The 24,087-nt window shown below is 41.6% G+C and overlaps 1 protein-coding gene across 2 annotated transcripts in view; it reads left to right on the forward strand.

Annotated features, from left to right (window-relative positions):
• Positions 1-590: 590 nt before the first annotated feature.
• ESR1 (estrogen receptor 1) overlaps positions 591-24,087 on the forward strand; it is a 387,454-nt gene continuing 363,957 nt past the window's right edge. The window contains exons 1-2 of one of the 2 annotated variants that reach the window (XM_060240922.1): positions 591-761; positions 5,368-5,452. In XM_060240922.1, coding sequence (XP_060096905.1) covers positions 5,428-5,452 — 25 coding nt within the window. In that variant the 5' untranslated portion in view covers positions 591-761; positions 5,368-5,427. Of the gene's footprint in view, positions 762-5,367; positions 5,453-15,515; positions 15,632-24,087 lie in introns of those variants that run through there. The other variant, XM_060240931.1, reaches the window with a different exon arrangement.

Raw genomic sequence — 24,087 nt, forward strand, 5'->3', positions numbered from 1 at the left:
CACCTCTCTCTCTTTTTATTTGCCAGTGTTAGCCTGAAGAACAGCAGTTCCTGTGAGTAAAGCCCCAGGGAGATCACAAAAATGTGAGCTTGCAAACTCTGTGCATTTTGGCTGCTTTTTGTGTGTTTACACTTTCTTTTACTAGAATTGCAGCTATTGGGAGATGGAAGAAATGATGACTATTCAGGTGAACTGCACTGCTGTATTTTTATGCATTTATTTTGGGAATGGGAAAGTCTGGCTCTGCCCCGAAGTCTCCTGGCTCCACCCCCAAAGTTCCCAGATATTTTCTGAATTAGACTTGGCAACCCTAGCTCCACATTAAATTAAGAACACTTCAACAACATTTTGAAAGTTCATTAAATCAGAACCTATAAATAACCTTATCCTCAGGTAGATGCACAACCTTTAAAAGCCCTCACAGCAAGTTTGGTCAGCTGTACGTAATTTGCGTGTGTGTTTTTTAAAGTGAACTGTACCCTTCTGTTAAAAAATCTAATTAAGAGACTGGTAAGTTTTTAGACTAAAGATGCAAAAAAGGAGGGACTTCACATCAGGTCATTAGAGTTTGTGAAGCAATCTGTCCCACCAGCTAGTCAGTGTTGCTGGTATAATGCGAACAGCTGAGATCAGACAAAGCTGAGACTGGGGCATATCTCTGCCTGAATTCTGAGAATCAGGCTTTGTCTAGTATGTGAACTGCAGTCATTTCCATCCAGAAATGTCTATTTTCATGGAACTGTAGAAAACATTATTCAAAGGTTGGTGATATTTCTAAACACAAATGGAGTTTGCAAATGTAAAAAAGAAAAGCAGATTGTGGCATTCCAATTGGGAATTGTAATTACTATTAACTGGTGGTATTTTGATTTATTTATTGTATGGTGTGGTAATGCTTTAACAATATATATTAGGATTTCAAAATGTCTTATTGCTCTTTAATTAGTACTTATATAAGTTTACACAACACTATATAGAAACGTAGGAAACAGTTGTTGATATACAAACATTTTGTTAGCTTATTTTGAGTACAGAATACTGTAGAATTCACTATATAAGTAGTCAAATTACTTGGTAGGCACAATCTGCTACAATTAGTTACAAGAGCCTGAATATAAGAGTTCTTTCCTAGCATTCTTACAGGCACATTCCATTCATATTATAAGCCTTAGATATTGTTTCTCTGAATTTAGTAACTGTTTAGTTTCGTATTAGTTTTCTGGTTTTCAATTCAAAATTAAGGGTACATGAGCTGACAACATTAAATAATTCCTGCTAGTTCAGGTGGACACTCAAAGTAGGGGGAAAATTGAATTGTGTACACAGAATTAAAAATTCAGGTTTTTATTCTGTAAGTGGCTTTAATAAATCTGCACTTATTATAACAGAATAACTCATTCAGATGTTGGAATATGATAAGGTTTAAGATATGAATATTTTCCCCAAAGAATATATTGTCTTACGTTGTATTGAGTCTTGCCTAGCTACTTAATCCACAATCTAGCTGAGGTAGAAGATTTGAAGTGCCCTGGCTCAGCTGAGACACAGAACAGTCTTAAGAGTCAATTTCAAATGTGATCAGAGTGCAATTTGCCTCCCATGAGAGAATATAGTCCTGGAATTTGACACACCAATTATTCAGAAATCTAGCATGAAGGTGGGAAAGAAAACAGACTGTGTTTGAAAATCAATGCAAACTTAAGTGTAAATGACTTTCTGTACCAGGAAATACTGTATATTCCAACAAATAGTGCTGTTTACTCATTTTGGCTAATTGTTACAGTAAAGCAATAAATTATATAGGATATTCATGACTTGATCTCACAATATTTACGTTAATGTAAAAAAGCTGCTGCAGGAGACTCTAAATTGGATCAAGGACTTACAGCTGGGACTGGGGAGGGAAAATTCCCTCCGTGTCATTTCCCCAGCAAAAATCCCTTTTTCCAAAGCTATAATTAGTTTAGCTGCAAGGGCAACAGGGGAGGGGGATGAGTGCAGTATGGAGTTTTCTCCCTTCCATGACCTATAATGTGTGTGTGAGAGAAAGAGAAACAGAGAGAGAGAAAGTGCAACAAAAATTAGCATTGTTCCCTTCCGGAAAGGTTGGGTGTTGTCCTACTGCATTTTGTTGTCAGCTGCTGTTGTACTAGCTGTTGTATTTATTTGTGCAACCTCCCCATTGTTGGTAAGAATGTCTTTGTTTCCTGTGCAATGAATCTTTCCCATTCTGGGGCTCTAGGCGCTCCACAGTTACCTATCCAATAGGAATGTTTTCTGTTTCATTCTTTGTGTGGTATTATCAGGCCTTGGATTCAGTGGGAGCTCACAGGAACACAGCTCCTGAACCTTTCTGAGAGCTCCACCTCCTTGTCCATTAAATAGTAGGTGCAGCTGCATATCAATCCCTGGATAACAATCCCTGGATGATCATCAAAGGCTCCTTAGTCCTCATCAAAGGCTCCTTAGTAAGCTTGAGAGTCATGGAGTAAAAGGACAGGTCCTCTTGTGAATCAAAAACTGGCTAATTAATAGGAAGCAGAGAGTGAGTATAAATGGGCAGTCTTCGCAGTGGAAGACTGTAAGCAGTGGGGTGCCGCAGGGCTCAGTACTGGGTCCCATGCTCTTTAACTTGTTCATTAATGATTTGGAGTTGGGAGTAAGCAGTGAAGTGGCCAAGTTTGCAGATGACACTAAATTGTTCAGGGTGGTGAGAACCAGAGAGAATTGTGAGGCACTCCAAAGGGATCTGTTGAGGCTGGGTGAGTGGGCGTCAACGTGGCAGATGAGGTTCAATGTGGCCAAGTGCAAAGTAATGCACATTGGGGCCAAGAATCCCAGCTACAAATACAAGTTGATGGGGTGTGAACTGGCAGAGACAGATCAAGAGAGAGATCTTGGGGTCGTGGTAGATAACTCACTGAAAATGTCAAGGCAGTGTGCGATTGCAATAAAAAAAGGCCAATGCCATGCTGGGAATTATTAGGAAGGGAATTGAAAACAAATCAGCCAGTATCATAATGTCCCTGTATAAATCGATGGTGCGGTCTCATCTGGAGAAATGTGTGCAATTCTGGTCACCGCACCTCAAAAAGGATATTATAGCTTTGGGAAAAGTGCAGAAAAGGGCAACTAGAATGATTAAAGGTTTGGAACACTTTCCCTATGAAGAAAGGTTAAAACGCTTGGGGCTCTTTAGCTTGGAGAAACATCGATTGCAGGGTGACATGATAGAGGTTTACAAGATTATGCATGGGATGGAGAAAGTAGAGAAAGAAGTACTTTTCTCCCTTTTTCACAATACAAGAACTCATGGGCATTCAATGAAATTGCTGAGCAGTCAGGTTAAAACGGATAAAAGGAAGTACTTCTTCACCCAAAGGGTGATTAACATGTGGAATTCATTTCCACAGGAGGTGGTGGAGGCTACAAGCATAGCCAACTTCAAGAGTGGATTGGATAAAAATATGGAGCAGAGGTCCATTAATGGCTATTAGCCACAGTGTGTGTGTGTGTGTGTATACTTTGGCCACTGTGTGATAGTGTTGGACTGGATGGACCATTGGCCTGATCCAACATGGCTTCTCTTATGTTCTTATGTAGCTCCACCATCTATTTTTCTACAAAACAACCGCTGGGTATTATTAAGCCGCCCTGAGCCCGCCTCGGTGGGGAGGGCGGGATGTAAATCGAATAAACAAACAAACAAATAATAGTAGTAGTTATTTCATTTCTATACTGCCAGTAGCCAAAGCCCTCTGGGCAGTCTACAGCAATTCAGTGTATTATGGGAATTATTCAATGTATTATGGTTATTATTTGTTAAATTAGTATATTGTGTCAAGTGTAAACTTTCCTTATTGAGAGCCAGCTGTGGTGTAGTGGTTAAGAGTGGTGGAGTCTGTCTGGAGAACTGGGTATGATTCCCCACTCCTTGATCAGCTGGGTGACCTTGGGACAGTCACAGCTCTCTCAGTGCTCTCTCAACCCCACCTACTTCACACAGGGTGTCTGTTGTGAGAGAGGAAGGGAAGGTGATTATAAACTGCTCTGAGACTCCTTTGAGTAGTGAAGGGTGAAGGATGAAACAACTTCTCCTCCTTAGGGTTTTCTTTGTAGAAAAAGCCCAGCAGGGACTCATTTGCATATTAGCCCACACTTCCTGACATCACCATTGTTTCACACAGGCCTTTTTTTGTAGAAAAAGCCCAGTAGGAACATATTTGCATATTAGCCTACACCCCTTGACACCAAGCCAGCCAGAACTGCATTCTTGCGTGTTCCGCTCAAAAAAAGCCCTGCTCCTCCTCCTTGAGTTGGAAGAGGCTTTCAGGGTCATCTAGCCCAACCCCCCGCACAATGCAGGAACTTCACAAATACCTCCCCCCCAGTGTACCCTCTAAGATGAGTTAGTGTGAGCTAGCTCACAGATTTTTAGCCTCCAGCTCACACATTTTTGTCTTAGCTCAGGAAGGATGACCCTAAACACACTCATTTATGCAGTAGCTCACAACTTTAATGCCAGTAGCTCACAAAGTGGAATTTTTGCTCACAAGTCTGCAGCTTAGAAGGAACATTGTCCCCCCATACACACACCCAAACATCCCCACTGATCCTTGCTCCATGTCCAGAAGATGGCAAAAAACTCCAGGGTCCCTTGCCAAACTGGCCTGGAGAAAAATTGCTGACTGACCCCAAAGTGGCAATCAGCATTTCGCTGGGTGTTTAAAAAAGGGCCACAAGAATTAAGCACTGATGCTATCCTTCCTGCCCTCCTTCTCATGATATGCCTAAGTCCACAGAATCAGAATTGTTGTCAGGTGGCCATCTTCTTCTTCTTAAATTAAATATGGGGGTAGGAGAGGAAAAACTGGATATGCAATTAGTTATGGACGTGATTGTGAAATAACACATTTGTTTTGTGTGCATGCAAGGGGAATCCTGTCTATGACACTTCCAGGAAATAATACAGGGGAAAGGGTTAACCTTCCCCTGATCCCTCAGCCTGATCCAATTTGAGGTCCCTGCGGTTGCTTTGCAGTGTTAAAAAAAAATCTGGAGATGTGATAATATATCTCGCTGATGATGTATAGTTTGTTTCTTGGTGTTTTCATTTTTCTGACACACAGTACAAGGAATGTGCTTAGGTGAGGTGACACAATCAGGCACAATCATATTCCATTTAGTTGCTATTAAAAGAACAATAATAATTATAATTTTGCAATTTGTATGCCATTTTTGAAAGAATTCTTGAATGGTCATGCATATTAAATAGTGATAAAGACTCAGCTAGTGATAACTAATAATTTTTGTCTCCCCTCCTTCCTCAGAGCAGTGCATTAAAGTAAATATATTTATCTTTAACAGAATGACCCACCAACTCTCTGTCAGATGCCAATCTGATAAAGGTCAGCTATTGAAACCCAAATGACTCAGCACATGAAGCATACAGGTGATTACAGCAGATGTGACTTTAAAATATTAGGCAGAAAAATGCTTAAAATATATGCATTGAAACTCCTAAATAGATTAATTTAGAGTAGTGTTTTTCATTAAATATGTTTCTATCAGGAAATTTTGCTTCTAAAAAAAAAATCTAACAGACCAGTCCTAAGACCCTGACACTGGTGTCATTAGTCAGCACCATATGCTCCCTCAGCAGGAGCGAGAAGAATAAACAAGGTCCTCATGCCAGGGTTCAGAGAACATAGCAGTTGCACCAGAGTCTACAGGAACCACATTGCAACCCACCAATCTTGGCACAGGATGATTTCCCCAAGACAGCCAGCCAGAATATGGTGATGCAGCCACATCAGCCCTCTGCCACCCATATACAGAACATAAGAAAGGAGGGAATATGGCACCCTTTACTGTGGCATAAATGTGAGAAGCTCTGGAATGAATGGAGCACCATTAAGCTCCATAGATGTGGGCTCCCTTTAGGTAATGATCCATTTCACCAAGTGCATATACAGAAAAGGAAACATGGTCACTCCAGCTGCAGACTCACATGCCTCTGAAACTCATTCACTTGAAGTAGCTCTGAAAACTAATAAAATTTGTTTCCCTTTCCCTGCACAGGGCAGCATTATCAATGTAAATATATTTATCTTTAACAGAATGAGCCACCAATTCCAAGAGCCCTCCTGCACAAGGATTTATGCCTGGGGGTATGCACTGGTCTTTTGCCAGGCAAGGGTGAGGCAGAACACAGGACAGTAGTGAGATAACACACAACTGCACTTTTCTAAAACCTTTCCCAATTGGCTCCCCAACAGTATGGCCAAGTTACGGATTTGGATCCCTCTGAAAGGAATGCTGGCAAGAAGGAAAATCCATCCTTTTGCCCAACAACAGGCTGATGAGCAGCAAAATAAAATGGGCACAGTAAAACCTACACCTTACACACTCAGGAGCAGTTGTCTATTTACACTCCCAAGTATGCACACAGAAATAAGATACAGTATTAAGCATCATTTGTGTAGCTTTGACACCAGCCATATATACCTGAGCAGGAAAGACTGTGAACAAATGTATAACACAGTGGGTAGGCCAGGTATAACATGTCCAGGGGCCCTGGTTTGAACATATGGAGCTAGCTGTCAGTCAGTTTCAAAACGAGTTTCAAATTCAGGCATAGCTGAGGTTTTGCACCGTCAGGCACAGTCACAGGTTGCCCTTGCTGATTGGTTGCCTCACATGCCATTCAATCTAGCCAGCAATCCCCTAGCCATTGATCCTCTGCTGCACTCAGTAGAGTACTCTATTGCCATCTGCTTCCATTCATCCTGGTCCACCAATCCATCTATACCCCACTATCGTGCAGGCTGCATGACTTATTAGGTGCTATCATTGTAAATTATTAGATGCTAACATGATGCAGGGTGGGAAAACTGAGCCACTTAAGGACTTTTCCCTTCCCCTTTCTAGAGCATACCTATGCAAGTATTGGATGGCCCATTCAGCATTCCTGTGGTGAGAGTCACATGCTGAAGACAGCAGAGGTCAGTCAAAAGCAGGGGCTGAGAACTGGTCCCTATTTACCAGATGTCAGTCAAACAGAAACACTGCTGTGAGACAATCCACACATTTTTGAACAGCCTCGGGCATCTAGATAGCAAATGAGATGAATGGAATTGCCCCCATTCTTGTTCCAGCAAGGTTCATCTGCCTTTGTGAGCTGTACCAACAGACTACAGAGTCAGTGTTAGAGCATTCCTTGTCAATGCATGCCCATGAGAGCAACAGCCATGCTAATAAAACAACTCGGAAGCAGCTTGCAATGGTGCAAGATTCAGGCCAGAACAAGAGAGTTGGCAACCTCAGACCAGTGCAATGCACTGAAAATCATGACTGTTATTGGTTTTGTGTACTGAGCAGGTGGTTGGCAATGCCCATGAAGCGGGTCCATCTTGGTCTTTGCCTCTGTTGGACTGTGGCTTGCAAAGTGTAAAAAGATACACCTGGGTGGAATGATTTATACTAATGGGGCTAGATATCTTTGGGATATGCTGACACAGTGCTTAGAGGCAGGAATTAGAATGGCTTTGGAAATAAATGTAGGGCTCAAGACCTGAATTTCAATAAATGGTACATTCTTCTCCTTTTAATTTTATTTTAAGATTATATGTATCTACAACACTTTTAAAACAAAATTTGATTTCAATAATGACTAGAAGAAACATTTAAGAGCTTTCTTGCTGTAAGCAGAGACCTGCAGATTCAGAGTATAAAAATTCTTTCAAGCATGATTACATTAATACCTAATTCGTTTCATCTCAGTGAGCTTGTTTTGAGCAAGAATGTAATCCACAGATGTCTCATTGAAATTAATGGATACTGTACTATTTCAGTGCTCATCAAACACAATAAAGTTGCTGCAGTGTGAATTATAACAGATATGTGGAAAACGTCTTTCTTGATGAAGAAATATTTGATCAGTTCTGAATATGTTTCTACATATGTTGTTTCAGTTATCTTTGAAGTATGTATAATGGTGAATATCTTTCATGATGATTTGATCATGACCAATTTTTTTTTAAAAAATCCTGTTTCAGCTGATGTATTATTTTCCAGCATTTCTATGGTGAATCTCTTGGCCCAGGAATGGGCACAGCTGCCATTTAACAATCATGGAATGAATGCCTGAAAAGAACATGCCTCTAAATTATGCACTCTCTCTTTTAATGAGAGATACAAATTTTCTCTGTTACATATTGCATTCTAAAAATTGAGAGATTTGCTCTGCCACAGTTTTCTGAAGCTATGCTCAGACATCATGAACAAACTGATGTTTCTCCATGACAAGTACTAACATGGTGTAATTTTAGGTTTTTCGTGCTCCATTTTCTTCCCTCCTTCTCTTGCATGCAGAACCTCACCTGAAGAGTGTCTGGTTTAGGAAATCTGAGTTAACTTCAATTTGTTATGAAGTCTCAATATGCATGCCTAAACAAACCAGAAGTTACTTCTTTCTCAGTAACCAGGATTTTAAACTCTGGTTTAAACCAAGTTGTTGAGAAAGAAATAAACCCCAGCTTGTTAAGGAGCCAGTATTTGGATGTCACCTCAACTTGGAGTTAGAATGAATACTTCCTAAACCAGAGAAACTGGAAGACCAATAGTTATATTTTTATAAAAGTACCATATTTTTCAGACCATAAGACGCACCCCCCCCAAAAAAAAAGTGTGTGGGGGGAGTGTGTGCGTCTTGTGGAGTGGAAGTACGTACCTTCCTGGGGGGAGGGATCTGCTGCCTCTGCCTCCGATCCGGCGCTTCCCCTGCGCCTCCCTGCCTGGCTCCATCTTCTTCCAGGAAGCGCTGGGATCGCTCCACGTGGCCCCACCGCAAACCCAGTGCTTCGCGAGCGCCGGCTGCGGAGGGGGCAGCGTGCTTCCTCCTTTCCTGTGTGCCTGGCTTCAGCTGTGATGCTTAAAGCAAGCGCTGGGATCGGAGGGCGGAGGGAGCGATCCCAGCGCTTGCTTTAAGCATCACAGCTGAAGCCAGGCACACAGGCAAGGATGAAGCACACTGCCCCCTTCACAGCCGGCGCTCGCGAAGCGCTGGGTTTGCGGTGGGGCCATGTGGAGCGATCCCAGCGCTTGCTGGAAGAAGATAGAGCCATGCAGGGAGGCGCGGGGGAAGCGCCGGATCGGAGGCAGAGGCAGCAGATTGCCCCCCAGGAGGAAGGTGCGTCCTATTGTCCAGAGCGCCTTATGGTGCGAAAAATACAGTAAATCGTAGGCATACACAGCTTTGATTTGGGCTGGGACCACCCAAGGAGGAGAGAAAGGGTTTATTCATTCTATCCCCTTATGTAACATTTGCCTTTTGAAAGTGACCTCCCCTGCAAGGGAAAAAGACAAGAACCAATCCTTTACCCATTTATCCCTTCCCAGTCTATCAGTGTGTGGGTGAGTGGGGAGGAGGAGTCAGTTTTGACAGATATGTGGCATCAGTCAGAGTCAGGGCCACAGTTAGCTGCAATCTTTCTCAAATGCTGAAGAGATCCTATCATCAATCCACCAGGATCTTGTCTAATTTGACTATCACATTAACTACATGTTTCTATTTTTTGAAGAGGCAGAGAACTAAATTCATTGTCTTTTGCTTCCCAGATAATGTTGGCAATTTCCAAAAATAACATTATTTGGAAAAGTCATATTCTTAACTGGCAGCTATTTATAAATAATCTTCATATTGGCAATAGCCAATCAAACCTAAATTCTGATGGGTGACTGTTCGGGTGGGTTGGAGAAAAAAATCTGTGCCAGTTGTCAATGAGCAGGATGAAAATAATTCGGGTTGAGATTGTCAGGGTAGCTGATTTATTGCTCTACAAATCCATTCTTGATTACCCAACAACTAATACAGTTGTCAACTACTGTATTTTCATCATTTGGATATTCTTCAACAAATACAACTGTAGTAAATAATATCTTTCAGATATTGTGGCTAGCATTGTTTATCTCAAGTGTCCCCAAACAAGGAACTTGTTTGCATATTTCTATTTGTACTAGAGTTGAGCATTTTCTGGGATTTAACCTTAGGTACAAAGCTTTGGAGCAAGAGAGCGCTATTTCCCTCAGCATCATTTTGTGAACTGAACAGCACAACTTCATCTGTCAACAACTCAAGTAAAGTGTGCACTAAGTGACTCCATTAATAGCTCTGTTGAGTTAGGAGAACAGTGACTCAGTACAGACTGTATGAACTACTACATGCTACATTTCATTGCTCTTTCTGAGTTTCCTTCTCTGAAAACTGTGTCCTATCCTGCCAAACTATTTCATATATTTTCAACCTATAATATAGTGGGTTCTATGCATGGCAGTCGCAGAGTAAGTGATGACAAGCTCTTTAATAGGCATGATATAGGATAGGGCTACACAGTACAAGACTGGGGATGGGGCCTACCGGCCAACTTATATACATCTCTGGATTCCCGCGCTAGCACATCATTGGGTCATTTAAACCGATGGGGGCCTGTGATTGGTCTAGGGCTGCAGGGATTTGAATCCTGCAGCCCTTTGTTCCCAAGTCCCCAAGCTCAGTCCGCATAGCTTCAATGAGCCAGGCGGGAACATCCAAAGTCTTCCCTTGAGTCCACATACATAATACAACCGAACTTACTTAAGTCTTTTGAACTTCCAGCAGATTTTTTTTTTCATTCCTTCTTTCTACCTTGTTCCTATCACTGTGATGTGTCCTTGGCATTTTCTGTATATATGTACAATTATTGTTCTCAGAATTGCACTTTCAGATTCTAGCACATTGCCTCCGTCCCCCCTCTCTCTGCCCAGTATTGTACACCCTATTTTCTTATTTAAATGTATATCCTACCTTATTCCAAAATGTGTAGATGTAGTGTTCTAAGGGTGATCAAACTGGATTCTTCATCCATCGTGCGAACTCAGATTAGCAAATTACATTACAAATTTTTACCTGCAAGCTAAACGCTGGTTTAGAAAATCACTTTTTGCACTGTTGTATGTCTGTCCAGTTTGTTGCTCCACCCCTCTTCCACTTTGAAGCTTTTCCCACAAAGCAACACATATTTGTTCTTGTGATTTGTTGCTCCATGTTGCCCAAAAGTTAGTATGTGAAGAGTTTAATCAGAACGCAGAGTATAAATATTTTAACAAAATAAATAATAAGAATCACAAATAGTGTTCAAATATGGAAAAACAGTCTGGAGATTATGGGTGAAAAGTGCACTGATTATGAAATGAATGCTAACCACTGGGTTTTCCCAGTTCAAACGGCATCTGACTGAAAATTTGGAGGACTGGGGGATGTGCCGGAGTTTTCTCCAGGCCAGAAAAGCCACTGCCAATTACAATGGTATCAAATCACAGTTACTGCTCTGAGGGACTACATTTTCCAACAGCCCTGCTGTGACACTCAGGTAACAGTTGCCTGTTCCTGAGGGGAGGAAGGAGAGGGATGACAGGGGAGAAGAGGCAGATGCTTGGAGGGGGCAATTTGAGGGGCATGGTAGGCCAGAAGGGAAAGGGAGTTAAACATCAAGGCTGATGGGGTTTTCCGTTGCCTATGGCAGGCACAGCAACTGCAAATGGGGAGGGATTGTGGCTCAGTGGTAGAACATCTGCTTTGTGTGTAGTAGGTCCCAGGATCAATCCCCAGGATCTCTATTTAAAAGGACCAGGTAGGAAGCAATGTGAAAGACTTCTGCAATGTGACCTAGAGAGCCAGTGGCAGTTTGATTAAACAATACTGACCTTGATAAACCAGTGGTCTTGATTCAATATAAGGCAGCTTCATGTGGGATGGAGAAACCGAGAGGGAAAGGAGACAGCAGGGGTCTGAGAGAAAAACTGCAAGAGAGACAGGCTTGAGAGAGCTGCAAGAACACCCATGGGGCTTGTGGAAGCTGCAGCAGATGATTTGGACTCCTGCTGTCAGACTGAAGCTCTGGGTACAGCTTTGTTCCAGGAGAGCTCTGGGAAGAAGGGTGAGGAACCTGGAGTGGGAGGGCATTCTTGTAGCTTAATTGACAAGCATAAAAGGGCTGGTTAAACACTTACCTCTGTAGCCCAGCTATTACTTCCTACCCTTTTTCAGTTGAAGCTGCCCTGTTTACTTACCTCATTAAAATTCTTGTTGCTATTAACAGTGTGTCGCTACAGTTGCTGAAAGCTACCATGCTTGATAGAAGTGCTAGCACTGAAGTGCCTTCTGCTTTTACCTCAAAGTTTATTTGCCTGGGCATGTTACTAATTTGTATTAATATTATAGAAGATGCAGTGTATAGATATTACAATTCAGTTGCAAGCTACTCATCCAGATCCCTCACGGCTTAATAGTACTCATGCATATATTTCTGTTGTGACTACAGCACGGATATATTACCTTGAGTTCTAAGTGAACAAAAGTTATGAAATAGAAATATTCTGAAAAAGATAGGCACCATGAAGGGAAATGAATTCTTTGTGGTGCATAACTGGACACAATAGGATTAATTTCTTTAGAAGAATTAGATAAAATATTGGCTAAATATTAAGAGAATAACTCAATGTTATGTTATAATAGAGACCACTGTACTTCTGCACTTACAAAAGAAACCAATCTTTCTGTGCAGGAAGACAGGGAAAAGGACGCTATCATACAATTCTATGAAACTATAAAAGATGGAATAAACATAAGAAATGTCAGGGACAGGATACAGTTAAGCCAGCAATAAGCTGGTTTCATCTTTCAGTCAGGGTGGTGGACAGAAGTGCACTAGATTTAAAAGCGATACTATAAATCAGGCTGTCTAGAACACAAGAAGGGAGCTGTTATTAGAAATAGTGAGGGCTGCTTATGCTCTACACTTAAAGAGAGGGGGAGAAAGAAAACATGCAAAATTATGTTCATGGATAAACACAATTTTGTACCAAGAAAGCTGAATTGTATAATCTGTGAATAAATTAAGCATGGTGAGAAATTAAGACATTTATACTAAATGCTCATAAATAAACGGTGCACTTTATATTATTAAAGCAATACAATAAGTTTAGGTTTGATAAGGAAGTATTTCATATATTACACACACAAATTTCTCTTGTTCTCTCCCTAAAAATATGGGCGCTTCAAGATTTCAAAAAATGTTTACATGTGGGGATGAGTAAGGAACTATGTGGTTTGTGGGGCTTCAGCCTCTAGTTCTTGAAATCTGACAAGGCAATAGACACCCACTGTCAAACCTATCTTTGCACTGTTAACTTAAAAGGAAGCTGAACTTAATGGAATGCCAATATATTTTTTCTGTGACTGAATAGTGAAATTATGAAATAACAGAATGTATCTATCTCTGAAACTAGTGGACTCTGTATTTTAAAAGTTAGAAAAAAGAGACACAGAAAGAAGGAAGGACTATTATGTTACCTAATTATAAGAAATAGCATCCATTTATTATTGTTTAGACACCTGATTAGAAGATCTTGAACTGGGAATTTAACAGGTGATTAGCAAAGGAAGTTAGGCAATGATAGCAGGTGGGTTAAAGAAACTCTGAGGATATGAATATAGTCTGTGTACTGATCTTAGATTGCCAGTACCTGTGGGCAGTACACTCTCAGGAAAAAGGTTGTTGATTCAACTCTTGAAATTAACCTTAACTGCTCCATGAATGAACAAATGAATAGCACTCCCACAGGAAAAATCTCATAAAACTCTTATTTGCCAGCAATGGATGGTGTGCAGCTTTGTGTACCTTTGAGGAAAGAGGTCATTCTTTGTGTGTGCATGATGGAGCATATTTGTATATAAAAAGGGAAGTATTACTGTGCACGAATGGAAATAGGTTGACATAGGTGTATATATGAATGGAATGTCTGGTGTAAAACTGAGTGCCTTCATACATACTAAAAAATGCAGTTTCAATCCACTTCAGTCACTGTTTGCAAGTGGATTTTGCCATTTCACACAGCATTAAAGTGCATTGAAGTGGATTGAAACTACATTATTTAGTGTGTGTGAAAGTGCCAAACGTGTGCAGGAATACTGGAGTGTGCATACAAATAGAACAGACTGAAGAACAAGACAAAATGCCTAACTACCACCCTGTTCAGAACACATCAAGATGGCGGGAGGGCTTCTCTCCCTACCATTCTTTGATTTTACCACGTGTTTCCATAATGAGACAATTACTGAACTGCAAACAAACCTAGATAAGGCACACAGTTGTCTGCCAAGGCATGATTCTCTGAGAAAATTATAGGTATTTCTCACTTTGCAAGATTTCCCTGTTTTTTACAAATAGGTCCCATGTGGAGAAATAGTTGCTCTAAATTCTGTAAAGAAATGTTTCTTCTGAAGCCACATCATATGCATTGTTCTAATCTAGGGTTTCCAGGTCTGTGTTGGAAAATACCTGGAGCCTTTGGGGGTGGATCTGGGAGAGGGTGGAGTTTGGGGAGGGGAAGGGCCCCAGCATGGTATAGAGTCCATAGAGTCAGCCTCCAAAGCATCCATCTTCTCCTGGGGAGCTGATCTCTGCCAACTGGAGATCAACTGTAAAAGCAGGAAATATCCAGGCAAGCCACTTTAAAGGTCATATGATTAAAAGGCAAGGGGAGAGAAAGAATTTGGGTTTTGTTATTTTATTCTGGTTTTAACTGAAAATGTTTTTTAACTGGTAGTTTAAGATGGCTTAAAACATTAAGAAAGGGGATATAAAAGTTTTAATAAATAAATAAGATTACATTAATAATCTACATATCACATGTAGGCTCACATATCACATACAGACTCTCAAGTTTTTCAAACCAGTTTTTAACCATACCTTTCTCATAGCTTACACAAATCAATTAGTTTATTTTATGCCTCACAGACTGTTTCCCTCCAAGGCAAACTTAAATTGCTGTGTTGAATTCCAGTCAGAACGAAACGGGTAGACCATGTGACAGATGGGAAGGACTTAGAAAGCATCAAGAAACTAATCCACTTCAGGGACACTTCAGGCAAATATCTTACTACTCAGCAGTAATAGAACAGAGGCAAAGAAGTGGCAATAAAATTTATTTTCTTCCAAGGGATATATGGCCTCTGCATATTGCTTCAGTTTGCATTGATCAACCCTGGGACATATGCCCCCTTTCTAATGAATGTGTAGTATTTATGTTTCCCTTCTGATCCCCAATCAATGTATTTTTTAAAAGCCCAGTGTAGGGGGGGACATTTTGACCCTCCTCACAATTTGTAGCATGGGAATAGCAGTTCATTCAGGCAGCATTAGGATTTTCATGGCAAATTAATAATGATGCCATTGTATCATCATTATAGCTATCTATAAACCACCACTATAAATTGAAAGCCGAGCTGGTGACAGTAGGCAAGGTGGAGGGAGAGGATTTACAGATTTCACAGAGCCCTTTGGGTAAGTGATAGATTTTCCGACCTCAAGCATATGGTGGTGCTAGTACTTTACTTTTCAGTTACTGTTTCTTCATTTGACGATCATCAGCCTCCTAGCTACTGCCAGAAAGCAGATCTCCTCATAGCTGAAAACACAAGCACCACACATGCAGCAGAAACCACTCAATGGGAAAGACATTTTAATAACCCATCCTCCTGCTTTTGTCTCCTAATGAGAAGATTGGCTGCAACTCAGATGATCCTGTCAAAGTAGGTAACCCTCTTTCCTTCTTGGATGTTTGTGGTATTTACATTAAGAGAAAAAGAAAGAAAACTAGCTATAACCTTAGGGCACACCTAGGAACTATACATTTTGTACGTAGTTGTCCATCTTTCCGTAGTGCAGAAAGTATCCAAAGACTGGGGATTTTCCTATTAAAGTTGATGATGATGTTGCTATCTGAACTTGTGGCTCCTGCTGTGGAAAATTAACATCTGGAGCTCTAATCACTGGGACATAAAAATAAGTGTTTCCTTTTCCACAGAGCAGGAATAACAGCCTGTCCTCAGCTCTCTGGATGAAATATGTTGTACAAAACTCACGTGGCTGAAAAGGCATGTTGTAGAGATACCTGATGGAACGACACAGACATTCAGATCAATTATTTATAAATGTAGCCAGAAACAAATATACTACTTGGGGCTTCTAGAACTGTGACACTTATAGGCACTGGAACTTGTGTATCTCTCTGTTGTATTACATAAACATAAGTACATCGCCCTCTATGCAATTTTTAGCTGCAGCATAAATTATTTTCAATTTAGTTGGCTATTTGGCGTGAATACTTTTCTGTAAATGTTTAGAATGATAAATGTAGCAGTGTGTAAACAGACCACAGATTCTTTGCTCAGATAGACAAGCCAATGCAAGGATCTCTTTCAAGCACTCAGTGAAGTTTGACAAGGATCAGAGACACTGTGGGATTGGCTGGCTCGTTGTCACTAGCCTGCCAAAATTCAAATGGCTCCAAGGGTAAGAGCTACTGGGTCTACAGGGACAAGTTGGGAGTGAAGTTATTTGTGTAACATGTTAAAGTATGCTGTAGTATCTTAAAGTTGTACAGAACACTTAACCATTAGAATGAATGCCTTTTAAGGTGCTTTTAGAGGTAGAAAATAGAAAATGTAACACTAAGCAAAAAGGTCAACAGTAGATTTTTTAAAAAACTCTTCTTATTGGCTTCTAGACAGGGGAGATATTAAAATTTTGGATGGCGTATTAAAAATTGCCTATCAGACAGTGGTTCAGTAATTTGTTATTTCAAAGAGAGCTTACATTTGTTTACTGAGGTGAAATATTTTGTTGTTCCAAACATTTCTTTTTGTAAGAATGAAGAAACTATACATGCATTCTCTAGTAGTGGAATTCATCTCTTACCTCACTACACATATTGAACACGTTTAGAGGGTCCAGTTGCTCTCCTCATGAAATACCATGGGCTTCAGTTTTATTCTGCCACATGTTGAATAAGATTCTACAACACACCAGTTGCTGATGTGTGATAGCATGTGTAGCAAATTCATTGTCCTTTGTCTCAGCATTTTCCTGAAATGAACAAAAAGGTAATACTTGCTTTACTGGGTAGATGTACTGTTGGGGTTGGCTACACAACCACACACCTCTTGGAACCACACACCTCTTGGAACTTTTGGCTTTTAAATGGAGCAGGCAAGTCCAGATCCACACTGAAACAATCATTCATCAACATCTCATTATATTAGGCAGATTTGTTTTTATTTTGGATACATGCCAAAACCAAACACCTCTAATGTGGGGAAGTGAAGGTGCTGTGCTGCTTCAGCATTTGCAGCTCTGACAGTCTAAATGTGTGAAGTGTTTCAGCTCATGCTAATTTCCTACTGGGCCAGATATCTGACAGGGACTGGTGTGGAATCAGCACACGCTTGTGCAGTCAGCATGGTTGGCTTCTTCTGGTATTTTCTCCCATCTTGAGAGATTCTTTTGATGGGCCATCCCTATATCACTCTTCTGCTTGAATTACAAGTCATAGTCATTTGAGCCACTTGCATTTTGGTTGGAACATAAAATCACCACTCCCTCCCTTAAAAAAAAATTCCATGCAGTAGTTAAATATTGGAATATTATGAGCATTGCAGAAGTGGTTAATTAGTTTCTGCCAAAGAAAGAAAACAAAGCAGCCATCTAAAAGAGCCCAATACAGCTAAATGCTAATAACTAAATGCTATCTAATTACATATTTCATTTTATGTGACAAAGATCTATCAGACCTATTTTCTTGAAAGCTGATACTCTTCTTTGGGATTCCAGTTGTCAGGTTCTTTTTCCTTGCTGATTTTTTTAAAAGCTAAACATGTAAATAGTAATTATGTTCATAAATTCATTTCTAGAGCTCTTCACATTCTAAACTTCCTGCTAAAACAATAGAGGTGCTGTGTTTCAGTGGCTGACAATGCCATCCTAAGCAGACAAACACTCTTCTAAGTCCACTGACTTCAGTTTACTCTGTAGGGTAGGGTTGCCAGGTCTGTGTTGGAAAATACCTGGAGACTTCGGGAGCTGATCCAGGAGAGGATGGGGTGAGGGGAGGGGAGGGGCCTCAGTATGGTACAATGCCATAGAGTCCACCCTTCAAGCAGCCATTTTCTCCAGGGGAGCTGATCTCTGCAGGCTGGAGATCAGTTGTAAAAGCAGGAGATCTCCAGACCCCACCTGGAGGCTGGCAACTCTACCATAGGGTGTAACTCCCCTTGAGGGTGGTGCTGATAGTACAGACCAGTTGCAGTATCAGCATCACTAAACAGAGGAGCTCTTATTAAACTGTACTATTTCAAATTGCAGATGGTAGACTAAGTGTTTAATGGCTCCCTACATTCAGTCCCTTGCATGTTGGAGACACAGGCCGTTTTCGCACTCACGTTTTACTGGCGCCACGACCCTCCTGACGCCGGCGAATCTGCATGGATTTCGCACCAGAAGCGCCGGCGCACCCAGAAGCGCCGGCTACTTCTGTCGCTAAGCCAGCGCAAACGGAAATCGCAAAGATGCAGGAAAACGTTTGCGCTGGCTTAGCGACGGAAGTAGCCGGCGCTTCTGGGTGCGCCGGCGCTTCTGGTGCGAAATCCATGCAGATTCGCCGGCGTCAGGAGGGTCGTGGCGCCAGTAAAACGTGAGTGCGAAAACACCCACAGAGATGACTAACAAGCTTTCACGCGACTCACGCTGCTCCTGGAAATATTCAGGCTCCCACTGTCATCAGAAGTTATATAGTCCCGTAACTGGTCTGCTACATTACTCTCCAAATTCTCCAAGTCTGATATGGAAATATTCTGCAGATTATTGGTCTAGGTACTTAAATTATTTAGGTCTGAAATGGTATTTCAGGCAGCCAAAACAGAATTTTGAAGATCTGACTGACTTGTCTAAGAAGCATCTAAGCCTTAACACTCCATGATTTCACACTGAGCGTTTTTGCACTAGCGTTTACTCCGGCGTAGCACCCCATTTACCTCCGGATCTTTTCCTGGTTTTCCCACCTGTTGCTCCGGCGCTGCGGTTTGCTCCAGCGCTTCAGGGGTTTCACGCCGGAGTATGTTTTTCAACATCCTTCCAGAGTTTTTGAAAACCTCCGGATCCACACCGGATCCACTCCTCGGAGTTTGCTGTGGGAAATCCATCCACGCCGGATCGACTGCTTTGTGGGCGTCACCCTCTCCCTTTCCGTCCTCCCACCCCATCCACCCCCTTGGCCAATCATCAGCCGTTCGCCGTGCTTCCCAAAAGTGCCCGCCCGGCCATTTTTTTTTAAACTTCATATTTCTTGCGTAATAGCAATATTTCGAAATTAACAAAAAAAAAACCCCTCCTGCGTTATTTCGCTGTTGCGTTATCTCGCAACTACATTATACATTGTTGGGGGGGGGGAGAAATCTAGTGCCGGCGCGGGCCAAAGCGTTCATGTGTGTGTGTTTTAAAAAGGCAATGCCTCCCTCAGCTGTGCCACCAGGATTTCTGGACCTGCACAAAATCGCCATGTATAAAATGGGAAGTTGGAGTCCTGCATTCTTCTCCCTGGCTACATTCCGCTCGGTTAGAAAATAGACGCGAGCTCGTTCTTCACACGCGCCACAGAAGGGGAAGGAGAGAATGGGGCGGGGGGGAGCTCTGGCGGCAGGAATCAGTCAGGTCCCCGTTGCAAGCGCCAGACAGGGAGGGGAAAGAGCGCAGAGGAAATCCCAGCTTCGCCACCCGGGAGGGAGCGAGGCTGGGAAAGGAAGAAGCTGCCACACACACACACACACACACCCCTCGATTTCTCTCTCTTCGTTATTGCGATATTTCGCAACTTCAGAATTTGGGGGGGGAATCTAGTGCTAGGATTCTCCACTGTGAATGCTTCTGTTAATACATAAAGGGCTGTGAAGGATCCTACAGCTACAGCCAATCCATGAGCAGAAGCAGCACACGTGATGCGGTTTGTCCACGAAAAGAAGGGGAAGGAACAGCTGTGACTGCTCAATGTTACGTTATTACGTCCTTACGCAACCAGACTTGCGCTTAAAAAAAAATGATTGACAGGGCATCGAACTCAAGTCGATGCCAGTGGGAAAACGATTTGAGCCGGGGCTTCATGGAAAGCGACTCCGCAAATGAGTCCATGTGCGAAAACGAGGAAAATGAGCCGGACATAATTGCGCCGTGGAATAAGGGGAGCAAACGCTAAGTGCGAAAACACCCACTGTAAATTGGGTTCTTATTGCCACTGTATTTATTGTAGGCAAAAGGGACAACCAAAAAGACCTAATTCTCATCCTGGAGTCCACAGGGAAACTAGTCTAGACAGAAATCTCAAAGGTGTCTGATTTGTGCTAGGTACAAGAGTGTGGCTGGAAATCTAAATCCATCTGTTTAAAAGAGTATAGACACCAAAGGAAAATATTTTCTCTGTATACTTAATAACAAAATTGGTGTTGGCACATGTTACTTATCCAAATTTGAGAGATCTTCTGCATTACTTTTGCATTCTGTCTGTGCATCAATTGTTTTGTATCATTTTTGTTTAAGTGCCAAAATATTAAATTGTAAAAAGTTTGAGTTCTAGTTAGAAGTTTCTGCCAAAGTCTAAAATGAAAAAAGTCACACAATGAACAGATGCTCTGGCACTAATAATGCCGTAATAAAACTCAAGGCAGGCTGAAATATCTGTCTGTATATTGTTTGTCTATGTAGTCTGTTTTTTGTGAAGTGGAAGATGCTGCCTGTAGCTGTTTTGTCAGGCCTGTTGGGAATGAAAATCACTGTGGCTCCACTGTGGCTAGTATTACATCTGAAGCTGCAGTTCTTTACATGTGAAATGCTGATCTTTACATGAGAAATATATGTATAGGGTTGCCAATCCCCAGGTAGGGGCAGGGGATCCTCCAGTTTGGAGGCCTGCCCCCAGCTTCAGGGTCATCAGAAAGCAGAGTGGGGGGAGGGAAATGTCTGCTGGGCACTCCATTGTTCCCTATGGAGACCGATTCCCACAGGGTATAATGAAAAATTGATCCATGGGTATCTGATGCTCTGGGCGGGGCTGCTTTTTGAGGTAGTCACCAAATTTTTAGCATAGGATCCAGTGCCTCTCCTCAAAAGACCCTCCAAATTTCAAAAAGATTGGACGAGGGGGTCCAATTCTATGAGCCCCAGAAGAAGGTGCCCCTATCCTTCATTATTTCCAAATGAAGGGAAGGCATTAAAAAGGTGTGCAGTCCCTTTAAATCTGATGGCCAGAACTCCCTTTGGAATTCAGTTATGCTTGTCACAACCTCACTCCTGGCTCCACCCCCAGTCTCTTGGCTCCCCCCAAAGTTGTGAATTGGACTTGGCAATCCTATATATGTATCTAGAAACTCATAATAATATGCTGAAAGGTAGCTTGCCACTGAAACAGGAGCAGTAGCTCTTGAAAGCACTGCACAAAAACCATGCCATCAGACCACAATTTATAAGTGTTAGTTCAAACTATAAGAAATCTTCTAGTCACATGATGACAGACTTGTTGGTAGTTAGTGTTAGACCAACTACTGTTTCTCTAGAGAGTATAAATAATAGTAGTAACTTGGAGGTAGTAGTAGGTATTTAGTGGCTGCGCATCTAGTGTAGCCTATAAGGAGCAGATTCAGATTTTGTCATGGAAGATTAGACTCTGGTATTTGGGTGGAGAGGTGGTAGCTGCACATGGAGGTGGGATATCTACACATGGAGGCCTTGCCACAAGTTCTGGATGATTTTATTATTTCATCTTAATTGGAGCAAGAACTGGAACAGATGCGAGGAACCCAATGTTTTTGTGGCCAGGGATCCCACAGAGAGATTTGAGAATATAATATACAAAAGAAAAGGAACTGCATTCTATTTGTCTTAAAGGCACATCCAAAAGCACCCGAAAACCAGTTTGGTGTAGTGGTTAAGAGCACAGACTCTAATCTGGAGAGCCGGGCTTGATTCCCCACTCCTTCATATGCAGTCAGCTGGGTGACCTTGGGCAAGTCACAGTCCTCTCAGAGCTGTTCTTTCAAGAGCAGTTCTCAGAGCTTTCTCAGCCTCACCTACTTTACATGGTGCCTATTCTGGGAAGAGGAAGGGAAAGGAGATTGCAAACCACTCTGAGACTCCAAGTGAAGAGCAGGGTATAAATCAATATCCTCCTTCTCCTTCTTGAATGTTGGTGATCAGACTTCAGTCAGTGTGCTGATGATATAGCTGCAGAACACTGGATAAACATATGGAGCAGAGGTCCATCAGTGGCTATTAGCCACAGCGTATTGTTGGAACTCTCTGCCTGGGACAAGTGATGCTCAGTATTCTTGGTGCTTGGGAGGGGCAACACTGTGAGGACTTCTAGTGTCCTGGTCCTACTGATGGACCTCCTGATGGCGCCTGTTTTTTTTTGGCCACTGTGTGACACAGAGTGTTGGACTGGATGGGCCATTGGCCTGATCCAACATGGCTTCTTTTATGTTCTTATTGGGAAAATTTTCATTCCTCTTAGGCACAAAATTTCTGTGCACGCTGTCTTTCCAGTGTTCATATTTGGTACAGTTTTGCTAAAGAAACACTGTGTAGTCAACTTCAAGTATTGCTCTGCAAAGCCAGTATCTTTTAAATTGTAAATACCTATGTGGGATATCAGCAGTTTGCCTGAGAGAGGTCAGTGGGAATAGGAGTTGGTCTTGAGTATACTTGTCCTCGGCAGAGCATATGCCCTTTGCTGTTGACATTGAAACCATTAGAATGCCAGTTCATAATTCAATATATGGGATCCCCATACCTGCAGACCTTGTCATGGCAACCACGTTTCTATTGAGAATTCTGTAAATGATTTCCACTATCAGAAGCAACAATTATTGTTTTTTATGTTTCCTCGAGACACAGAAATGAATGCAGTCTGGTGAGACCATAATAGTGTAATGAATTGCTTATGAGTGGTTAGTTACACATCAAAAATAAACAGATTTTGCAGATCTGAGGTGTTCAAACTTTCAACCATCTAGGAACACACTCCATATTGAGTTTAAAGAAGATTATGGAGTATGTTCTTCTGACCACTTGGCTACCATTATAGATCTTCTTATTGGCAAGTTTCCAAGAAAGCTCCCTTTGGTGGAGTGGGGGATTCCCAGAACAGAGCTTGTAAAACAAGCTTTCCAAACCATATTGGAATCAGGATTCCTATTGCTTCATTGTAACTACACCATGACAATGCATCATGAAATATAAGCTTTGCTTCATAGTATCACTAAATAACAGTCAAGTTAAAGGGAAAACAAGGGCAAAAATCCCTTTAAATCAAAGCAAAATTTGTAATCCCTAAGTGAGAATTCTGTTTTATTTTCTTTTAAAAATTATCAATAACAGAGATTTCAGAGAGGTTATTTTCCTACACCCTTAGTATCAAAGTGTCATGACCTCCCAAGCATATTTGTTTTAAAACATCCTTAGGACTTGTGGTGAGGGGAGATTATTCCTGAATTCTGTGACTGACTTTCATGACCCCACTGGAGGGCATCATGGGCTGCTGCTGCTTTCTGGTTTATGTGTGCAGAAGTAATATAACACTTCCTATACTAGTGAGTTATTATTAGCCATGAAAGTTGATGCCTAATTGATGCCTAATTGGAGTACAGAGTGAGAAGAATCCACAGAGCCTTAGAAACCACAGGTAAGTGTTAGTTTTACCTAGTTCTTACGCAACTGTGTGAAATCCTGTTCTAGTTTATTACCCTTGTAATCCATACATGATTATCTGTTCATTCACAAAGGAAGCATTTTTCCAGTTTTGCCACACAACACACAACCTGTCAGATTTTATTTAAAGCCCATACTAATCAGGTGAATACAATTTTAGATGATCCAGGTTAGCTATTAAAATATAGAGGGTTTGTAATGGGAATGGGGAAGCAGTAAGAATGCCATGAAGCGACAGGAATTCTACCTGTTACTATGGGTGTTTTTACACTGGCAGTTTGCAACTCTATCTCCGCATTGTAAACTCACCTTTTACATTACATAAAGTTCTCATAATTGTTTTGCATCGTTGCTTCCCAAGGCATTTACATTTGTTTCAGTGAGATGGGTTTCGACGCTGCCACAAAAGCGGTTTTCTCAAGACTAGTTTTGGTCTGGTCTTTTCTCTACGGGCATT

The sequence above is a fragment of the Heteronotia binoei genome, chromosome 1, assembly GCF_032191835.1.
Source record: "Heteronotia binoei isolate CCM8104 ecotype False Entrance Well chromosome 1, APGP_CSIRO_Hbin_v1, whole genome shotgun sequence".
Lineage (NCBI taxonomy): Eukaryota > Metazoa > Chordata > Lepidosauria > Squamata > Gekkonidae > Heteronotia > Heteronotia binoei.